The sequence below is a fragment of the Dipodomys merriami genome, unplaced genomic scaffold, assembly GCF_024711535.1.
Source record: "Dipodomys merriami isolate MVZ:Mamm:240054 unplaced genomic scaffold, mDipMer1.0.p SCAF_7, whole genome shotgun sequence".
Classification (NCBI taxonomy): Eukaryota; Metazoa; Chordata; class Mammalia; order Rodentia; family Heteromyidae; genus Dipodomys; species Dipodomys merriami.
This window is the reverse complement of record NW_027206290.1, coordinates 72,841,687-72,864,404: the sequence shown is the minus strand read 5'-3', so window position 1 is coordinate 72,864,404 and position 22,718 is coordinate 72,841,687. Positions and strand designations below refer to the sequence as shown.

The window sequence follows — 22,718 nt, the reverse complement described above, 5'->3', positions numbered from 1 at the left end:
GTTTTCACATTTCTTATTCATCAAAGGCATAGAGGACTGCCAACTGGGACAAGCAGAAGACCTGAAGTTATCACTTCCGCCTCAGATGGAGGAGCTATTGTTTTATGTCAACACATATTATCTTGCTTTCATACAGTTTCCCTTTTGAAAAACATCAGAAACCTCAAGCCAAGCCAAATCCTTTTTTTTTTTTTTTTCCCCTGGTCCTAGGGCTTGAACTCTGGGCCTGGACGCTGTCCCTGAGCTTTTCTGCTCAAGGCTAGCACTTTACACTTCAGTCACAGCTCCACTTCTGTCTTTTTGTGTGGTCTTGATTTGTGTCTTATACCTGACACATTGTTTTTAGGGTTCATCCACACTGTAGCTTGCCTCAGGACCTACACTTTTAACAAGCTCCCCAGGTAGTCCTCATGGGCGGGCTTTGGGGAGCTCCAGGGTCCATGTGTCCCCAATACCTGCCCCTCCAGAGATGGAGGGCTGGGCGTCCCGAGCACTCTGCAGGGAAATGTGTATCCATAGACAGAAGGCTGGCTGCTCTCGGGACCGGGCAGATTAACTGCAAGAGAGACTCACAGAGAGGATTAGTTTCATCTCCAAGACTTTAATGCACACTATGCTCTTGGAAAAACATCTCCAAGGAAACAAGAGGAAATGAAGTCTTAACCAGCGGGACTCTCGTCCACAGACATGCTGCGAGCCCAGCCTTGGAGAAGGATGGCACCATTTACAGGAGTGCCATACAAAGTGTGAGGCCAGAGTGGCAGGCCTATGTGCCCATCTAGAGACAACTCCACCCACATGGCATGATGGGCGGGCCCGCAGGCCCCAACGACGGCTAGTTCTGTAGCAGGGCAGGATTCTGGCTAATTAGGTCATTTCTGTGGCTTGGAACAGCAGGCACAAAACTTGCGCAGGGCCTAAGAAGCCTGCTTCCCGGGCAAGAACCTTCTGTCATATCTCAAAGTTATCCAAAACAGTTGTGGTGGGTCTGGTGAGAAACAGGACACGTGGGAGGGCTGCCGAGTCTCACTGCTGAGCAAGGCCCGGGATGGGATGGACAGGGTGGGAGGGTGATAGCACCTAAGGGAAAAGGCACCTGAGGACTTTCTGGCCCTGCTTTCTGTCATGGACACCCGCCTAACAGGCAGGCACACGCTCTAGCTCTGCCTTCCATAACCCCGTATTTAACTGCAAAATTGGCCAACTAACTCTTCAGACTTCAGGGCATCTTTTTTTTTTTTAATCATACTATGGAATAAGTGACCAGTCCTCTTGGACTTGGGTTCAGTTTCTCATCAGCAGGAATCAGGCTGCTGAGGCAGGTCGCATCTGGGCCCTCTGAAGGAGAGAAATTTGGTTCCATGTGTGCCACAGCTGGCAGGATCTCTGGTCCCGGCACAGGTCATGGTGAGTGGAGGGGCCTGGCTGCCGCTGTACAGGAAGGGGTTTCTCATGGCCTGAGTACCCCAGAATTAGCTGGTCTCCACCCCCTCAGGGAGCTCCACCACCACTGGGGCACAGTCCTCAGGCTCCGAGGCAAAATCCCATCGAAACTTCTTGGTCAGGTGGGCCTGGAACTTTTCAGCTTTCTTCCTCAGGGTGGCATCCACAGCAATGCTACAGGCAGAGGAAAAGAAAACCTACAAAGAACAGAAGGTAAATCACTCCTGAGAACAGAGAGGCCAAGAAAGGTGTGGAAATTTCCTCCTGGTGTTCAGCTATCTAGGGTGCTGGATCAGCTGCTGTTGGCATAAACCCGGACACCTGCAGTGCCCCCCAAACCACAGAAGAAGGCCCAAACTCAGCTGAGACACTGGAACAGGAGTGGAATGGAAAATTACTATGCTGGGCAGAGAAGCCCCACAGAGTGTAGGTCCAGTGGGGCCACCACCACAGCCTTGCCCCTGGGGGGAAATCTACGAGGGACCTGGGCAGTTAACAGAGGAAGAGACAGTAACTAAACTAGTTAGGAACTAAGAAAGGTTTGGAGGGTGGCACACAAGCCCTTGTACCCTACAAGGTCCCAGAGCCCTTGCCAATGAGACTAAATTGCTGCTCTAGTCTTCTTTTCCCCTTACATATACACCTTAAAAGCTACCTCTGGTGTTCTTTTTGGAATGTGTGTGCTGGTTGTGGGGCTTGAACTCAGGGCCTGGGTGCTGTCCCTCAGCTCTTCAGCTCAAGGCTAGCGTTCTACCACTTGAGCCACACTGCCACTTCTGGCTTTTTCCTTCTGTTTATGTGGTGCTGAGGAATCAAACCCAGGGCCTCATGCATGCGAGGCAAGCACTCTACCACTAAGCCACCTTCCCAGCCCACCCCCCCCTCCCCCCCCAGGCTGGCTTTAAACCACAATCCTCAGATCTCAGCATCCTCAGTAGCTGACTTCAAGGTGCCAGCCACAGGCACCTGGCTGATGTGCATTTTTGGAATTGTGACAAAATATAAAACATTCTTACCATTTCATCCACTTTTTGGTGGGTAAGTTTTCAGGTTCTCGAGCTCTGCTTGGCTTTTTCAGTCATGCCTGGCACTCTAACTCTTGACCCATTCTTCTACTTCCAGTGCTCACTGGAGAGTTTGGTGTATTTGTTCACTGGGGCTAGCTGGGAATTGCAACTCTCTTAGATCTCAGCCTCCTGAGTGGCTGAGATTACAGGCATGATCGTAGGCTGGGCTTTAATTCGCTTTTAAATGTACAGCTAAGTGGCATAAAGTACATTCACACTGCGAGGGAACCATCACCACTATCTACTTCTAGACAGTTTTCTCTTCCCCAACTGACACTGTCCCCATAGAACACAATTTCCTCATACTTTCTTTCCTGTGCTATCAATCTCATAGACAAGAATAATATACTATTTGTCATTTGTCAAGATTCATCCCCATTTGCCAGGTAGCTGCTGGTGGCTCACACCTGTAATCCTAGCTACTCAGATATGAGTTTGAAGCCAGCCTGGGCAGGAAACTCTTATCTCCAATAAACTACTCAAAAAAGCCTGAAATGGCACTGTGTCTCCAGTGGTAGAGCACTTGCCTTGAGCAAAAGAAGCTCAGGGACAGCACCCCTGGGCTTAGAGTTCAAGCCCCAGAACTGGCCAAAAAAAAAAAAAAGATTCATCCTCATTTTAACACATGCCAGAATGTCCTTCCTTTTCAGAAATGAACAGGCACACTCCTGTAATCTCAGCACTCAGGAGAAGGAGGCAGAAAGGTCCTGAGTCTGAGGCCAGCCTACGCTAACAAATAAACAACAAACCTGAATAATCTGCTACTGCATATACATGTCCCACGTTTTGTTTATCTGTTCATCTGTTGCTGGCCACTGGGGTTGTTTGTACTTTTTAAATACTGCGAACACAGGAACAGGGCTTACAAATACTTGTTGCAGTCCCTGCTCTTAGTCCTTTTGTGGAACTGCTCTGTGTCATTGTTCAGGAGGTGCTGTGCTGCTTCACAGTACTCCACTGCAACGGCATCACCCTCTCCAGCATACGCAGGGCTCCTGCCACCACCCTGACCACAAACATTGTAGTCTTCTGCTTTTGTAAACAACAGCCACTCAAGAAAATGTGACATGATTCCTGTTTATAGGCTTCATACGCCTTTTCTCTGGCCAGGTCCACTCCAGTCCATTGCCTACCCCCCCCACTCCCTTTTCCTCAGGGGAATGGGGTCAAACCCAGAGCTTTATGTACACTAGGCACGCACTCTCCCACTCTTGGCCTGCTGCTTAAGTTGGCTTGTTTTGCTGTTGAGTTGTAGCAGTTCTTTATAATCTAGACACTGATTCTTTGTTTTGTTTTTTGGTGCTCATCCTGGGACTTGAACTCAGGGCCTGGGCACTGTCCCTGAGCTTTTGTGCTGAAGACTAACACTATACCACTTGAACCACAGCTCCACTTCCACCTTTTTGGTGATTAATTAGAGAAAAGAGTCTCGTGGACTTTCCTGCCCAGGTTAACTCTGAACCATGATCCTCAGATCTCAGCCTCCTGAGTAGTTAGGATGACAGGTGTAAGCCACCAGCACCTGGCTATCCTTTATTTTGATGTTCTCACATATTGTTTCATCTAATACAAACCTAGAGTGAGGAACAGAACAGCAATTTTCTCCACATCTGAAAGGCACTCCAGATTGTCCTAGTTCCCGACTCACTCTAAGAATAACAGCACTGAAGAAGTTATACAGAGGATCCTCAGCATGCTCTGGGAAAATACGCCAGAACGTGTGTCTTAAGGACATAGATAGAGGCTGAAAGGAGTTAAATGAATGCATTGAAGTTATCCAGAAGAGAAGGAACAGGTTTTCCCAGACTACCACCTGTTATCCTACAGGCCTGTCCCAAAAGATATAGGGTAGAGGGGCTGGGAAAGTGGCTCAGTGGTAGAGCGCTTGCCTTGCATGCCTGAGGCCCTGGGTTCGATTCCTCAGCACCACATAAGCAAAAAGAAAAAAAGCCGGAAGTGGCACTGTGGCTCAAGTGGTAGAGCGCTAGCCTTGAGCTGAAGAGCTGAGGGACAGCGCCCAGGCCCAGAGTTCAGGCCCCATGACCAGAACCAAAAAAAAAAAAAAGATATAGGGTAGAAGCAACTCTTTGGCCCACATTCCCCTCCGGCCATGCAGCAGACCTGTAAACCATGGCAAGGCCTGCTGGGGTTGCATGGAGGGACCCTAGTGAAGGCAAGAGGTTTCCTTTATCAGCAGATTCCATGCACAATGCTCCTCCCACCCCGCTCTCCACCGTCCCAGTGCTGGCAGGAGGAGTGAGACACAGGCTCACTTGCAGGGTCTGTGTGAAGCCATTCTGTCACAGCAGTAGCAGCGGCAGGAGGGACAGAGTGAGAGAGTGGGTATACAGAATTAGGCTTCATTAACTGGGAATCGATTAAATACAGGAATGCAGCCATAATAGAATGCCAGATCAATAACTAATTAGAGGGGCTGTGCGATCTTCATGGCAAAAGGGTGGTGGGGAAAGCCAGATTGTCCACAACTAATGAAGCCTGCCCTGGAGCACAACTGAACCCCGAGTTGGCCTGGAACAGGCAGCAGAGACACCTTCTTTCCCATTGCATTAGCTCCGGAAGCCCTAAGCACCGATGGGTCTGTCCTGACAAGTTGTAGGGAGCTTGCTGGGATGAATGAACAAAAGCAAAAAAGCCTAGGGACAGCACCAATGCCCTGAGTTCAAGGCCCATGACTGACAAAAGTTGTTTTCTTTGGGGGGGGGGAGGGGGAGGGGAGTTGCTCGTGGGACTTGAACTCTGGGCCTGCATGCTGTCCCTCAGCTCTTTAGCTCAAGGATAGCACTCTACCACTTTGAGCTACTTCCAGTCTTCTGGTAGTTTGTTGGAGATATGAGTCTCATGGACTTTCCTACACAGGCTGGCTTTGAATTGTAATCCTCAAATGTCAGCCTCCTGAGTAGCTAGGATTATAGGCATGAGCCACTGTGCCTGGCAAAAAAAGCTTTCTTCTGTATCTTTTTTTACTCAGTAAACTGAATACAATCCTTCTGCTCCAGCCACAATGAGCAGAGCTTCCCAAGCACAGAGAATACTCAACTGTCCCCTCTGTTCACACATGCCTTTCTTTCTCTTTAGACAACTTTCCACCTCCTGCTTTCTCCTCCATAACCTAGCCAACTTTTACCAGTGATTCAGGCTCAGCTCAGGCTCCTCAGACCAAGATGAGACAGGTGCTCCTCTGTGCTTCTCCTTGACCAGCGTTATCTGGCCAAGGTCTCATACTCAGTTAGATAAGAGGTCATTGAGGGCTGAGCTCACCCAAGAAAGAGGAAGCAACTCAAGGCAGTAATTCCCACACTCCTGGTAGTCTGACCCAACATGTTCAATCAACAGAAGACTAAAAAGAACCATAGGTCAAGGGAAATCTATTTTTTGTTCATTTGCAGAGGCACTGCCTGCCACCAAATAACTGCTCAATAGCTATATGATGTGCTGGGAGAAGAGGCATATCCTGGGGAGGTGACTTGTACATGCTGCTGGCTCTCAGGCCACCCCTTGGGACAAGCCCTTGTTAAAGCCCAGGATGAAATGAACCTCTGATCCTCTAATGCCACACTAAGGCCTCCCTAAGGACTTCATACTGTGCCTGTACTATAGTGGTCTACACCACAGAGAACCAGTCCAATTACCAATGGCTCGCCCAGGACCAGTATAGAGTTGGGCCCACAAGAGGCTCACTGAGTTGGTAGGAACAGGACAGAAGGGTGCCCCTGTACTTGGTAACAGCCAGAGGTAAGAGGATGGGATAAGGCAGATTCACAGTCAGCACCCACCTCCCCACCCACTCTCCAATATGCCTGAGAGTAAAATCAATCAGAGGCAGGTCCAAAAGAAGCATTTGGTCTAAAAAATAAGGTTTCTAATTTGAAAAGTGCTTTATCTTCTTAAAAGTATCTGTCAACTGAATCTTTACTACAAACCTGACAGGTAGGACAGGAAATTACTACTCCCATTGTACAGACAAGGACATTGGGCGTGCTGTACCTACCACATAGGCAGAAATGCTGAGCAAGCTCCAGTACAAGGTATCTCAATTTAATCCCATTTCTCCACCAACACCAAAGTGTCCCACATATTTCATTTCCATCACCGCCTTGTGGGTACTGATAAGTACTTGTGGAGCTGTGACCTCTGTAGGACTCTAGAACCCAGGGCACAAGCCAGAATGGATTTTTTAAATTGATCAACTTTATCAAGGCACAATTTGAACACAAATTCAACCACTCTAAGTGTTTAATTCATTTGGACAAATGTACATCATAGCCACGTGACCATCCTGAGAGACATTTTCAATTTTTATTCTGGAACTCAGTTCCAAGTATGGAAGCCAGACCACCGTGAGGGCTTTGGGCAGTGCTGTCCTTTGGGCCGAACCTTCCCTCACTCCAGGAATCTACTCAGCTATTTTTGACTCTCTTTCACAAAGTTGATATTTTTTAAAGCAAATCAGAAAAGATCTTTGAAGATTTGTACTTAGTTTTCAAACAATAATTTATTCTGATTCTTTTATTTTCAGAATAATTTTATGTCTTCTTTAGAAAATTTAGTAATGATCTGGCTATTTTATTCACTAAGGTGAAACCAAGTAAACATTTTCTAACATCACTGAGAAATGAATCATCTTCATTTTAGCAGATGAATCCTAGATATTTAAAAAAATATTTTTGAAAAAGGATGACCACATTTGGCAAACACATTTATCTAAAATAAAAACCATACCTACTGGTATTCTATTAAATATTTTAAAAAGTACCAGCTATTAAGTCTATTATAAAATTTTAAATTAGTCATAAATGTGAAAGCTTTGTTTGTTTGTTTTTTAACCAAAGTTAAATAAATTGAGTAAGGTTACCTTGAAAAATTAGAAATATTCAGTTAGGGTCACTAAGTATCTCTATCTTATCCTATTTTTGGTTATATCAAAAAGAAGAAACTTCTCCATTTTTTCAATACCCAAATGGTTATTTGACTCAAAATGAAACTGGTCAGAAGTAGGCCATTTTATTTTTTTAGTTTTTGTTGGTCATGGGGCTTGAACTCTGGGCCTGGGCTCTGTCCCTCGGCTCTTCAGGTCAAGGCCTGCATTCTACCACTGGAGCCACAGTACCACTTCCGGTTTTCTGGTGGTTTATTGAAGATCAGAGTCTCACAGACTTTCCTGCCTGGGCTGGCTTTGAACTGTGATCCTCAGATCTCAGCTTCCTGAGTAGCTAGGATTACAGGCGTGAACCACCAGCACCTGGCTACAAAAGAAAATATTTTTTTCTTTTTTCTTTCTTTTTGTCATGTAGGCCATTTTATTACTAGAAAGTGGTACTAAAAGCAAGATGATCACTTTCCAGTACTAACCAACCAGCTAGGTGATAAGCAGATAAGCAGGGATTGTGGGATGATTCCCACAATCTGAGGTCAGTTAGAGAATCTGGGATGGTTCATCTGGTACTGTAGTCATATGGGGCGGCCCACACTGGCTTCAGAATCCAAAGCTCAGCCTTCATCCACTAGCTCAGTAATTGCGGACAAAATAATGTAACCTCTCTGAGTCTCTTTCCTTACCTGTTCAGGGGATTATATACCCAACTTCTCACACTGCTGAGAGGGCTAAAAGAGAAAAGGCACACTGAACAAATATAGGGCACAGCTGATGGCAGAAGTCAGGTAAATGCACTAGTTTGTGCTGTGATAAAATAGCACAGAAATTATTGGCAGAGTCAATGTTTTCCTTAAAGTTAGAGATGGACACTAGCATCCAGCATACTGACAAGACAGGAAGCTAGAAAACATCTATAGCCTACAGTGACTAGCAAAGAAACCAAGTTATATGACTATCTGAATAAATGCTATGTAATCAGCAGTAAGAATTCCTTTTTTTTTTTTTTCCTGGTCCTGGAGCTTGAACTCAGGCCCTGGGAGCTATCCTTGAGCCTCTCTGTGCTCAAGGCTGGTGCTCTGCCACTTGATCCACAGCACTACTTCCAGCTGTTTTGAGTAATTTATTGGAGATAAGGGTCCTTACGGACCTCTCTGCCCAAGCTGGTTTCGAACTGTGATCCTCAGATCTGAGCCTCCTGAGTGACTAGGATTACAGGCATGAGCCACCAGTGCCCAGCTAGCAGTAAGAATTCTTATTCTGTACATAACTCTAACATACTATTAAATTCAGATTATCCTATCATAGGCTTTAAACAAATTATGATGATTTAAGTTACTTTAAGTAGAAGAAAAAACTATAAATTTATAAAACAAAGAGTTTTTTCAAGTTAATTACAGAGTTTTTATTCATGCTAAATCCAAAGGATTTGTAAAAATCAGTGACATCTACTCAAAAGTACCCCGTATAGGAAAGCTTGAAGAAAAAAAAAAAGGCCAAAGCCATTACAGGGCTGATTTTCCCCACGTGAATACGACAGTTTTTAATGTCTTTAAGTGCTTACCCATACAAACACAAAGCCCAGTCCGTAGGCAGTAGCCATTTTCACTCCTCAGTAAGGAAGCCAGCTGCACTTAGTTGACTACCTGGGGCCAGAGCACTTGCAGGGAGCTGAAGAAGCTTTAAGGGCTGAATCATCCATTTACAAACACCCTGAGAGAATGCCTCTGGGAGGGGGGTGGGAGTGGGGGAAAACCGGACTCTCTCTATCAGATGGCATCATGTAGCTCTCCATTTTAAAACAAAACAAAACAAAAAACACCTTTATAATATCCTTGTCCACACTGTGCCTTTTGACACTTCAGTCATCCCTTAAATTCATGGCCAAATGCCTCCCTTGACATAAGGCCTGTCCTAAATACCCTCAAATCTCAACCAGTCAGAATCCATTACTCCCTCTTTGGTGCTCCTAATATCGTTTGGTGAGATTTCACTACTGACACTTAGCATACTCACATTGCCACATAACTATAAAATCTTTCCATCTGAAAACAACCAATAACACAAAGTGCGATAAGTGCTAGCCCTTAACAAGTTGTTGAAAATAACCAGATAAGCAAATAATCGGTCTTGTGTGTAAAGAGCCCATGGTTCAATGGGCAAATCAGGGAGAAACTACGTTAACTCAGGAAGCAAAACTGTTCAATATGCTAGTGGTGAGTACAAAGCAGGTAAGAGCAAAGAAGGTGGCATGAAACAGCATGGCCGTGTGCAACCCACCAGGGGGGCTACCGACACTGACTCAATGGGACGAACAAGGGGAGGAAGGGATGCTGGAGAAGAGGGTCAGAGCCAGGACGCTGAGGCCTTGGAACCAAATGTTTGGGCTTTTAAATCCTAGGCAATGAGAAGCCAAGAGAAAGGGTCAGAACCACATTTTGAAGCAGCTCAGGTGGCAATGTGGGAGATGGATGGATGGGCTAAGGGCCTATGTGTGGAGGCTGACAAATTCTGATGCCTTGTACAGGAGGCGGAAACACCAGGGCCAGGGCAGGGACCATGCTGCCTTCTAAACACTTACTGCTCTCTGGAGTTATTTAGTTAATTCATTTGTTCACTTCCCCCTGTGGGGCCTCTGTATGACTTGCTCACAGTTTCTTTTCCACTTCTATAACACAGCCTTGCATACAGCTGGTGCTTAGTCAACAACAAATCCCTTGAGGGCAGGAACCCTAGTTAATTCTACGTGCACTCCTTAACGCTTTCAGAACATTCTATATAAATGATGCTCAACTTTTTGTTGATGTATTTTTTAAAGGCATGAGTTCTTAAGGTTTCTAAACATAGTATCAAATTTTCTTGGTGAAAAGCTCAAGAAGAATTTTTCTAACCACAAGCTTTGTACAACCCATCTGAGCACCTAGAAATCTGGCTGGGTCTTTCTGCTTTTAAAATCCCTGCTGGTAACAAAGCCTCAGCAAAGAATGCTCAGGACAGTGGCCAGGATAACCATGGACAAGGTAGATCTCCTGTTTGTGCGACAGCACTCACTCCCTCTCTTCCTTAGGCTGTAGCCACTGACTGAGGCAAGTCAGGTGATGCTTCTCACACTACCCCACAACCCACAAACAGTATCTTTGTGGAAAGGTCTCCACTGAGGAAGAATGAGGAGATTAAGTTTCTTTGTTCAATTAAGAACCAATTAAAGGGTAGCTTTATAATTCTTCTAGATTATGCCATGTTCAAGTCATTAGCTGATAGATTCATCATCACAATCTGTAAAAGTCTTTCTAGTGCCAGTTTTCAGCTAACTGCCTACTCAAAGGGACTCTTCCAACAGCAAGTTCATTTTAGAAAACTGCTTTGCACTTCTGAGAAACAGGCTACTGGTGGTGTCTCCATCCATTTCCACCAGGAATCCTTCCTGGGAGTTTCCTATATTCAGTATTTCAGGCCATCAGCATAAACACTCAATCAAGTCTCAAGACTGTGTACGATTGACAGACTGTGAGTTTAAGTAAATGACTTAACTTTCCTGAGTCTGTTTTTCCATTCGTAAATCCGGAACAATCTGCTCTGAGAATCCATACAGTGTGGTGCGCACAGTGTGTGAAACCAAACATCATTTACTGAATGCTACTGGTGGCGGGGGGGGGGGGGGGGGGGGGGGGTGTAAGGGAGGGGAAGGAACTACATTGCATGGAGTAGGCCGCTGGGGTCTCTCACAGGGAGAGAAAGTTACAAAATGTAAGTGACAAAGGCTGTCCCAAGTACAGAAAGGGAACTAATCTGTTCGCAAAGGGAGGAAATAGCACAGGATGAAGAATCTAAGTTGTTTGAAGCTCTTTCCCTAATTACCACTCATAATGAAAATTTAATTGCTAAGTTAAAAGCAAATTTCACTTTTTCTGTCAGAGAATCTCTGTAGAAACTGGCACATTTTGTTTGAACAGGAAATCAAAGTTACTTTAATGCTTAAATGAGATCTAAGGAGCTGCAGATGTTTCTGTGGGAATAACAAGCTTCAAAACTCTGCTCTACTGGGTTGTAGCAGCTCAGAGAGGTGGAAGGGAGGGAAAAAGAGGGGGAAAGAGGGGGAAAGAGGGGGAGAGAGGAGGAGAGAGGAGGAGAGAGGGGGAGAGAGGGGGAGAGAGGGGGAGAGAGGGGGAGAGAGGGAGAGCGATACTGCTTTGAGCTGAGGCTCTGGCTTGGTTGTGATCTGTTCCCCAAGGGTTCATGTACTAGAAGTTTTGTCCCCAGTGTGGTGATATTAAGAGGTGGAGCCTGGTGGGGGGTCCTTAGGCCACTGGGTGGTACCCCTGTAGAGGATTAATGTGGTTCTCAGAGGACCTCTGTTAGCTCTACAAGGACTGAACTGGATTCCTGTATGCATTTCCTCCTGCAAAGATGCTCTTGGTACTAACCAAAGGCCAAACTGATTAGTCCACCTTGGACTTCCAGCATCCAGAACTGTGAAACTGCTTTTAACTATTAGTCTGTCTCATATTTTATTATGGTAATAAAAAAAAATGACAGGGGCTAGGGATATGGCTTAGTGGTAGAGTGACAGCTTTGCATGTATGAAGCCCTGGGTTTGATTCCTCAGTACCACATACACAGAAAAAGCTAGAACTAGAGTAGTGACTCAAGTGATAGAGTGCTAGCCTTAAGCAAAAGCAGCTCAGGGACAGTGCCCAAGCTCAGAGTTCAAGCCCCAGGACTGGCAAAAAAACAAAAACAAAACAAAAACAAAAAAACAACACCCCCCCCCCCCGACAATACTGAGTAACCCAAAGAAATAGAAAAGATTCAAATTCTAAGTCTCACAGTGCATGGGATGTCTGGGGAAAGAAGAGCAGAGGGCTTGCGACGGGCAGGGGGTGGTGTGGCAAGGGCTATCCCCCCCAAAAGGCTCCTTGATAGAAACTTTCAACAAAGGAGAAAACAAGGAAACATCTCAAGATCAGGAACGGCAATCAAGAAACGTCAGGGTCTGGGGCGCTTTAAACCTTTGCTATCATTCTGACCCACCTGGGCATCAGCTAACAGAATGCTCACCTGTAATGTACTGGTGAGGAAGTTGTCTTGAGAGACAATGTCCACGAAGAAGTCAGCAGGGATCTCGCCAAGCTGGTGGTAGAGGATGGAGATAAGGTTGATGTAGAGTGTGTGGTGCTTCACCATGGCTGCTTCTGACCGGCACAGAAGGTTCAGGAGCCGCTTCCAGTGCTCAAATGCCTCATACACATTGCCCAGGAGGAAGCATACAAAGGCAAACTGCAGTTCACCTGCAAGATACAGAGGAGCCATGACCCCAAAGGCAAGAACTTCCAGTGGGCTTACATGGCTCAGAAGACCACCAGTTCCACTGACCTCAGCAATGGGAATGTCTGTCCTTGTCATTCTAGCATAGGCTAACATGGACTTTGCACCAAGCAGGTGCTTAGCTCATGTTTGTTAAACTGCCACAAATTCAAATTGTGGGGGTTCAAACTGTGGTTTTGGATTTATGTAAAGTCAGCCTGCAGAGGAGCAAGTCCTAGTATTTGTCTGGCACTTTAAAAGGTGGACACAAACCCGGCTATTCATCAGAATTACTGGAGAAGCTTGTTAGAAGTAGAAGCTTGCTTCAGTCTCAGAGATTTGGGTTGAGGAGAGATGATGGTTCGAGGATTTATAACCCTAATAAGCTCCCCAGGCGATTTGTTGTAGATGACCTGCCTCAAGGTCAAGGAAACATTGCATTATACCACCACACAGCCCTCAACCCAACTCCCCAGTGAAACCACGGAAGGTGGTATTGACCCCCTTTTATAGAGGAGGTCAGGGGCTTGCTTGAGATTGCATAATTAATGCTTTGCAAGGTGAACGATGGGCAGGCAGAACAACTCCCTGCTGGGCAGAAACACTCCTAGAGCCTCCCAGAACAGGAAAATTCATGAGTTCTTATTTCAGGGCTAGCCTGTTTATTTAATCACAGGACTTTGATTTAATCTCTATGAGCAGCCTGGGGACTAAGAGCCTGAGCTCTGGAGCCAAACTACCTGGATTCAAATCTTAGCTCTACCACTTAGCAGCTGTGCAACCTTGGGCAAGTTGTATAATGAATTTATGCTTCCATTTTCTTATTTGAGAGTTGTACTGAAGATTATAGAACTGATACATAGCATGTAAAGCATTTAGAATAATACCTGGCATAAAGCAGCACTAAAAAATATTAGTTACGGGACTGGGAAGGTGGCTCAGTGGTAGAGCGCTTGCCTTGCATGCCTGAGGCCCTGGGTTCGATTCCTCAGCACCACATAAGCAAAAAGAAAAAAGCCGGAAGTGGCGCAGTGGCTCAAGTGGTAGAGCGCTAGTCTTGAGCTGAAGAGCTGAGGGATAGCGCCCAGGCCGAGTTCAGGCCCCACGACTGGACCAAAAAAAAAAAAAAATTAGTTACTATTCCCAATTTCACTGAATGCCTGGCTCAAATGACAAGAAAACCTGATGACCCAGAAGCTACAATTCACTGGACAACCAAATAGGTCTTGGCCTGCTATAGATATGCTAGGTGACTACAGACATTCTCACCTGGCTTCAAAAGCAGCTATAAATTCAATGAAATGTACCATAAAAAGAATGGATTAGCACAGCACCATATATCTCCTTAAATGTATGGCATTTGATCTGTCACCACCAGGGATCTGGGAAAACTAGTTCCCTGTCCTCAAACTTGTGGAACCAAGCCTGATTTGTAGGAATAGTCACCTGGCCCATGTATTTAGATACCTGACCAATCATTTCAAAATACAGTCCAACTTTCTTTCTAAATGACTTATTTCTCAGGAAGGCTTTACCTAGTTAACTTTCAGAAACTAAATATCACCCCATGTTTTGCATTTGGAATATATACTTAAAATTTATGCACTTCTGACCTTGTCTGAAATTAAATTATGTTATAAGAAATAATTTCAAGGAGCCGTTATATAGATTCAGGTATTGGTGAATCCAGGGCCTCTTGAGCTTGACCACAAGCTCCTATTCAATTTTAAACATGTTTCAAGTGTTACTTAGAATACTATATAATACATTGAGATTTGCCTTTCAGGAAGGCATGGTGGCTCACCCCTATAATCCTAGCTACTCTGGAGATAGGAAGATTAGGAAGATCATGGTTTGAGGCCAGCCCAGGTAAAAGGTTAGGGAAACCTTCAACTCAATTAATGAGTGGGCATGGTGGAACAAACCTATCATACCAGCTAAGCAGGAGGCCACTGGTAAGAGGATCAAGGTCTAATGCCAGCCTGGGCAAAAATTCTACCTCAAAAATAACTAAAGCAAGGTGTGAGAGAGTATGGCTCTGCTGGTAGAACACCTGCCTAGCAAGCGTGAGGCCCTGAGTTCAAAGCCTTGTACTTCCAAGAAAAAAAAAGAGAAAAGGAAAGGAAAAGAAAAGGGCCCTGTACCCCTTGTATCATCAGCTAAGCCAGTGATTTTTTTTAAATCTTATATTCAAATTTCTCACCAATCTTCCAATAGGAAGCTATACAAATTACTTGGACTACACAGAAACAAAACAAAGCAAAACAACCATTCACCACAAAAACAAAACCAATAGTTATTAAAGAGGTGACAAATGTTTGCTGTCTCTAGAATTAAAGAAATGTAAATAAAAATGAGATGCCACTTTTCACCTAGTCAACTGAAGAGGCTCTAGCTAGGAAACCAAGCCTACTGCAGTAAAAGGGTAGGAAAGGGCCTCTACAGTCATCAAGGATGAGAGCAAACCCTTCTGGCAACACAACCCAATTCAACAATTCTAAGCCTAAATGTCTGCACAAGTACACTCACGGATGCTCATGATATTTATAACGGGGAAAAGCAGGAACCTCTTTAAGGCCCAGAAAACTGGTTCAGTAACTGAAAATGCTGAACAGCCACTAAAATTGGGTGACCATTAGTGACACAGAAATGTCTATATTAGCGAAGACTATAAAATAATATACTTTAGTCCTGGTTTTTTAAGTCAAATATACAACTAGACCCCTAACTGAATTCTTTTTTTTTTTTTTAACATAACTGAATTCTTAAAAGATTAAAATAGAAAAGGTTGAAGTAAAAAAAAAAATTAAAAAAGAAAAGAAAGTACACCAAAATATAAAAATGGTTATTTCCAGTTAATAGGACATGAAGTGGATTTATTTTTGTTTTCCCTATATAATGCATATATTTTATAACAAGAAGGGGAAAAAAACAAAACACTACAAAAACAATTAAAATAAAAATCACTGTCCAAGCCGGGCGCCGGTGGCTCATGCCTGTAATCCTAGCTACTCAGGAGGCTGAGATCTGAGGATCACGGTTCAAAGCCAGCCCGGGCAGGAGTGAGACTCTTATCTCCAATAAACTGCTAGAAAACCGGAAGTGGTGCTGTGGCTCAAGCGGTAGACCACTCACCTGGAGCTGAAGAGCACAGGGACAGTGCCCAAGCCCAGAGTTCAAGCCCCACGACCGACAAAAAAAAAAAAAATCACTGCCCAGTCTAAAGTAGTAGAGACCAACACCTTGGGAAACCCAGGGTGAAGCAGGTGGCAGGAATACTATTTGGCCAAAGCAAGCGCCGGGCTCTGGTCTCAGTTCAACCACTCTGTTGGCCAAATCCTTTCCCTCTATAGGGCTGGGCCATATCAGTGGTTCCCAAACACAAGTTACCTGCACAGATTTACCTAGGATGCTTGATTATTACAAGATAGTCAGCCAGCCAAATTGCTGGAGCCCTGAAGCAGATCTCCTGATTCAAAACCTCTAGCATAAGGGTAAAAATATACCTGTGTCTTTTACGAGTATACCGAATGACTCTACCAGGTTTAGGAAACTGAATTAGATAACCCAAGACGTGCCCCTTCTTCTAAAACACTCCTTTTAACATCATTCCCTTGGCCCACTCCCAAAGAGCCTTTTGCTTCTCACCAAGCACATCCTGGGGGCTGCTGGGGAACTGCTTGCTGAGCACAGTTCCCAGGGCATAGCTCAGGTCCATGCTGTGTCTAGTTATCTCTGCTGGTGTAGCTCCAGCTGGGAACATCTGAGTGGGCAACTCTGAGAAACGGATCTCTGTCCCAGCTCTGGGCTTCATCTCAGGCAGGCGGGCCAAGCCCTCTTGGTAGCTTTTGCACTCAGTGCCACAATGAGGCAGATTCTGCCCCACCCGGTCCTTGGTATGCTTCATGGAGAGTACAGGCAGCACATCTGAGAAGGCACAGATCTGCCGGCTCTCGGGTTGCAACTTCTCCATTGTGGCTTCACTAATGAAGTTAGTGAGTGAGATCCATTTCTTGAGTGTATTATATGGGTAAGGTCCCAAAAACTGGTCCAGCTCTTGGAGATTGGCCCTCATGGCTTCTACTTCAGCTTCTGGTGCTGGGGACAAGTCTATCTCTTCCCGGATGGCGTTCCAGCGCAGGACTGTCAACCCTCGTTGCTGCAGGTTAAGGAAGAAGCCCATCCGAGGACCCACCTCTCTGGGATTAGCCTTGTCCACGCTGCTATAGTGGAGGAAATGGATGCCTGGTGGGATCATCTTCACCCCTCGGAACTTGGGCCCCACTTCCCAGGAGTTGTAGTCGATGCCAAACTCAGTTCCCTTGGGCATGTTCAGAATGACCACAGTGGCCCCTTCAAAGAAGAGGTGCTTGGCCAGCTCAGGATCCATCTGCACGGCAGCCATGGGGCTAGTAGTTGGAACCCAAAAAGAGAACCCTTCTTGCTGACCTTCTACAACAGCTGCAGAAAAGAACAAGAGTTAAATAGACCTTGGGGAAAAGTGCTTTATTTGCTGAGCATTGTGTGTATGCAAGAAACTGAAATGATCCTTTCACAGAATTAGTCCCTTAATCCAAATCAACCCTGTTCTACAGAAGAAGAAAATCAGGGCCAGAGAAGACTTTTGTGTTTTGGGTTTTTAGGTTTTTTTGGGTTAGTCATGGGGCTTGAACTCAGAGCCTGGGCACTGTCCCTCAGCTTTTTTTGCTCAATGCTAGTGCTCTACCACTTGAGCCACAGCACCACTTCTGGTGTTTTGGTAGTTAACTGGAAACAAGACTCTCACTTTCCTGCCTGGGCTGGCTTTGAATTGCAATCCTCAGATCTCATGCTCCTAAGTAGCTAGGAGTGAGCCACCAGTGCTGGCTGTGTTTTGGTTTAAAGAGCAACATTACTACACAGCCAGAAAGCCAAAGAAGAGTGGTTAGATCTGAGGTCACATGGGGGCTCAAATTAAAATCTGGGTTCTGGTGTCACAGGCCAGTGGTTTTTCATTGCCCAGTCTTGTCTGCTCTCAGTTGCATCTCTCACAAGAGAGAAGAGGATAAGAAAACCTAATAACTATGTCAAGATCATCTTAAGCTATAATTCTGCCCCAAATCTGTTACTAGAGAATTCCAGATGCCTTGGAAAGGATGATTAAATCAAGTTATAACTGTATATACAATTTTCTATCAGCATCTAAAATTCACAAAAGGTCTGGGTAGTGGAGAGCTTTTCAACCACTCCTTTTTAAAAAAAATCCTTCAGCGCTGCAGACTGAACCCAAGCTACATCCAGGCCTTCACTTTTCACTCTTTCACAAGCTGTAATCCTAGCTACTCAGAAGGCTGACATCTGAGGATTGTGGTTCCAAGCTAGCCCAGGAAGGAAAGTTCCTGAGATTCTATTTCCTATTAACCACCAGAAAACCGGAAGTGGTGCTGTGGTTCAAGTAGTAGAGTGCTTGCTCACCTTGAGCTGAAGAGCTCAGGGACAGGGCCTAAGCCAGAGTTCAAGCCCCACAACTGACCCTTCCCCTTCCCCCCCCCCCACCCCCCGCCAAAAAAAAGCAAGCTTCAGGGAATGAAGCAACTTTCTGATGAGCCACCATCAGTTGCATGTCTGGTTCACAATGGATTTTTAGGTGGCAGGGTTGGTTCTAAGTATTTGCAGGGGGAAAAACTGTAAAATGCTTACTTTGCCGACCTCTAAACTTCCTATGAGAGCATACTGACAGAAAAACCTCTATAAGCAGGTACTACCTCTGTAGTATTTGTAAGAATGGTTGTAACATGAACTAACTCAAACCAGTTATCTTACCTTTTAATCCTAAATCATCTACCAATACAATTTAATAAATGTTCAGGGCTTGGAATGTGGCTTAGCAGTAGAGTACTTGCCTAGCATGCATAAAGCCCTGGGTTCCTCAGTACCACATAAGCAGAAAAAGCTGGAAGTGGTACTATAGCTCAAGTGGTAGAGCATTAACCTTGAGCAAAGAAGCAGGGACAGTGCCCAGGCCCTGAGTTCAAGCCCTAAGACCAACAAAATAACAACAATGACAACAACAACAAATTCCATTAATTACCTGCACTGTGCCAAGATCTATGCTGGGCCTCGAAAGAAACATCCAGAGTAAGTCACAGAGTAAATATTTACCTGGTAGCCCATACTTGTCATCCCAAGTACATGGGAAGCATAAAAAGGAGGATTGTAGACCAAAAAACACAAAACCCTATTAAAATAGTGAAAGCAAAAAGGGCTAGAGACATAGCTCAAATGGTAATGTGCCTACCTAGCAAGCACAAGATTCTGAGCTCCTATTACAGTTCTTAAAAAAAAAAATTCAGGGGCTGGGAAGGTGGCTCGGGGTAGAGCGCTTGCCTTGTATGCATGAGGCCCTGGGTTCAATTCCTCAGCACCACATAAGCAGAAAAAAAAGCCGGAAGTGGGGCTAAGCCTTGAGCTGAAGACCTGAGGGACAGCGCCCAGGCCCAGAGTTCAGGTCCCTTGACCGGACCCCCCCCCCAAAAAAAAAAATTCACAAGCAGAAAAAAAAATTGCTGTTTAATTGTTTACTTCTTGCTTTTTTCTTTCTTTCTTTTCTTTTTCTTCTTCTTCTTTTTTTTTTTTTTTTTTTTTTTTTTGGTGCTGGTTCTGGAGCTTGAACTCAAGGCCTGGGCCTGTCCATGAACTCCTTTTTGCTCAAGGCTAGTATTCTACCATTTCAGCCACAGCACCAATTCTGGCTTTTTCTGTGCAGTTTATTGGAGATAAGAGCCTCACAAGCCAGAATCACTGATGGCTCATGCCTGTATTCCTAGATACTCAGGGAGCTGGTATTTGAGGATCATGGTTTGAAGCCAGCCTGGGCTGGAAAGTCCATGAGACTCAATCTCCAATTAACCACCAGAAAACCCTAAGTGGCACTGTGGCTCAAAGTGAAAGAGCACTAGCTCTGAGTGAAAAAGCTCAGGGACAGTGCTCAGGCCCTGTTCAAGTCCCACAACTGACAAAAAAAGCCTCATGGACTTTATTGCCCAGGCTAGCTTTGAACTGTGACCCTCATGTATCAGCCTCTGAGTAGTTAGGATTACAGGCATGAGCCAACAGTGCCTGGCATTACTTCTCGCATTTTAACCAAACAAACAAACCAACCATAAAGTGTAGGAAGATCAGTCTTTCTACAAAAATTCAAAAGTATATTTTATTACTTGTACCTAAAAAACACTACAAATGATTCTTATTCTGGGGCTGGGAATGTGGCTTAGTGATAGACTGCTTGCCTAGCATGCATGAAGCCCTGGGTTCAATTCCTCAGTACTACATATACAGAAAAGGCCCTAAGTGAAGCTCAGGGACAGTGCCCAGGCCTGTAGTTCAAGCTCCAAGACTGGCACACACAAACACACACAAAGTTTGAAAGGCACTACTTGACATATTTATATCTTCCCCTTCCTAATCATAATCTAGAATTCAGAAAGTACTTAATATTTGTGGAATGAACAGAAATTCCATTTAGAGTAATTGCTCATCTATTAGCCATCTTCCCTGTGGCATTCCCTTCACTCTAATTCTGCCATCCTTCAATTCTCTTCATTGTATCTCCAGCAGCTGGCACACGGCCTGGCACAGAGCAGAGGCTGGGAAAGGTTTACTGAGTATGCACAGTACTCTGCAGCATACCAGCCTGACTGGCCTCAGGGTCTGTGAGTTCCTCACAGTCCTGGTATACACCTATCTCGATCCACTCTCCACTACCTCTCCAATCCATCCTCCCTTACACACAACGCTGGCTTGACCTTCAATCCTTTCTCTACCCAACAGCCAGAATGACCATTTCAAAATGCCTATCTTATACCATCCCACTCATTTGCCTTCTAGAGTGCCTCTAAGGTAACCACAAAGGCTGAACTACAAAGCCCGGACGGTCACATGCTAGATAACCCCTCCAGATTCCCCACAACACAGACCCTCAAGTCGGAGTGCACTCTCCCCACCACACTCGGTCAAATCATTTTTTTTTTTCTTCTGACTTCAGCTCAATATTCACTTCCAAGGTCAAGCTTCCTTGACCCTGGGATAGAACGGGGGAGCTGGGCAGGGGAAGGAGTTGTGATTACAGCTGGGTGCTTCCTGGCTTTTCCAAGACCACTTACACGGTTGTGACTTTGATTGAGAGCTGTCATCCCCACAAGATTTGAGTCCTTCGAAATCCCTAGCACCTGCCCGATGCTTAGAAAGCAGTTGCTTAGTAAAATACAGTCGCCACTGTGCAGACGAGAAATAAAGGCTCGTTTCTGGGGAGACTTCACCCCCGGGTCGCGCAGAGAGGAGAGCAGAGTGAGTCGGGTACAACTAAGTTTCCTCGGCTGTGACTCGGTGCGCAGCAGGGCGCCCTGACGGCCACCACGCCGGCGGTCCCCGGGACGGACGGCCACCACGCCGGCGGTCCCCGGGACGGACGGCCACCACGCCGGCGGTCCCCGGGACGGCCCACCGAGGTCTCCGGGGCACCCGCCGCGTTCCCACCCCGGCCCGCGGCCCGCACGCGGCCGCCCGGGCCACAGCGGCCTCGTTCGCCGCAACCCGCGGGCCCGAGTCGTGAGGAGCAGCGGCCTGCTCACACAGACCACGGAATGAGGAAAAAGAAAAGAAAAGAACGGCGGGAGACCCCACTCACCGTCCCCACTGCTTGCTCCCGTACCGCGGAAACGCACCGGAAGTTTGGCCGTTGGGGGGAGGAGGGGGAAGCGCCGGGTGAGAGCGACGGAAAAAGCCGTCCGGCCGAGCGCTCGGTCACAGAAGGAAAGGCCCGGGCCCGCAGGTTCCGCCTGGTCAAGCAATGCATTTTAACTATTCCTAGGCTTTCGCTTTGCCACCTGAATTGTGGGATAACAACGTTTGTTACTAAACGATGCATAACATAGCCACTGCTTGGTCTCAAGCAGTCAAGATCATTGAAGAATGGTCCGGGTCACGGCTACCCAACAAGCTTCCACACTCAGATTCTCTTCAGGCAATCTGTCGGAGCTGGCCCACTGCCACCCAGTCTCCGCTTTGTAGTCACACTCAGCTCTAGGGGAGAGAGAGCCTCCGAAACTCAGGCCCTAGCCCAGGGAAAACCAGTCTCAGCAGCTGTGGTGGCCACTACATAAGCCACTGGTGGTCACCCAGTCTCCTGAAAGCCTAGCCTGACATTTCTGGTCGAGGAAGGAACTTTGCCTGTTTTATGCTACACTGTTTCCTTGAGTCCTAGTGCAAAGCTATTTCAAAACATGTGTTATGCACTTAATTAATAATGATACTAACTTGGTATTGGTGAGCAGCTTCTATTCATGAGTCTAGCCCTGTGCTAGGTGGTTATATTCTTTGGGCTCCTCTAAAGAAGCAGAGTGGGCTGAGCACCAGTGGCTAATGCCTGTACTCCTAACTACTCGGGAAGCTGAGATCTGAGGATGGCCGTTAAAGATATCTTGGGCAGGACAAGTACATGAGACTCTATCTTCAATTGACCACCAGAAAACTTGAAGTGGAGCTGTAGCTCAAAGTAGTAGAGTGAAAAAGCTCATGGACAGCCCTCCAGGCGCTGAGTTCAAGACCCACGGCCCTCCCCCCCCCAAAAAAAAAGAAAAAACAGAAAAAGAAAAAAGAGGCAGTGTGTAGGAGATATATCTTAAGCAATTCATTACCAAGGAATTGGTTTATGTGATAGTGATGTCTGGCTATATAATGCCAAAATCCTAGGGCAGGCTACTTGGATATTATTTCAAATCCTTACACTATTCTTTTTCACTTTTCAGTCAACAAGAGAGAAAACTGAAGTTCCAGAGAGGCAGAGTTAGGATGCAAATCACGGTCTAACTGGCTGTTCTCCACCTTGTGTTCCTGCTTTTTAGCTTGTCTGTCACACTTCCTCAGTGACAGCTAGACACATCAATGTGTCTCAGTAACAAGTCGTCTCTTAAGAGGTTGCAAACTAGGCTGGGCACTGCAATCATGCTAATCACAGTGGGCTCCTGCAGGGCTAA

At 45.8% G+C, this 22,718-nt stretch overlaps 1 protein-coding gene across 2 annotated transcripts; it reads right to left on the bottom strand.

The window, feature by feature from the left end:
* Positions 1-581: 581 nt before the first annotated feature.
* On the bottom strand, positions 582-21,668 carry Aar2 (AAR2 splicing factor). 2 transcript variants are annotated; one of them, XM_070007215.1, is made up of 4 exons: positions 21,371-21,668; positions 16,354-17,166; positions 12,460-12,689; positions 582-1,640 (listed from the first exon to the last, which is right to left on the bottom strand). In XM_070007215.1, exons 2-4 carry the CDS (start codon positions 17,108-17,110, stop codon positions 1,473-1,475), a joined length of 1,155 nt encoding a protein of 384 aa, XP_069863316.1. In that variant the 5' UTR covers positions 17,111-17,166; positions 21,371-21,668; the 3' UTR covers positions 582-1,472. The 2 variants fall into 2 exon arrangements, with proteins under 2 accessions (XP_069863316.1, XP_069863317.1); XM_070007216.1 differs by lacking the exon at positions 21,371-21,668 and adding an exon at positions 20,847-21,085.
* Positions 21,669-22,718: the final 1,050 nt, after the last annotated feature.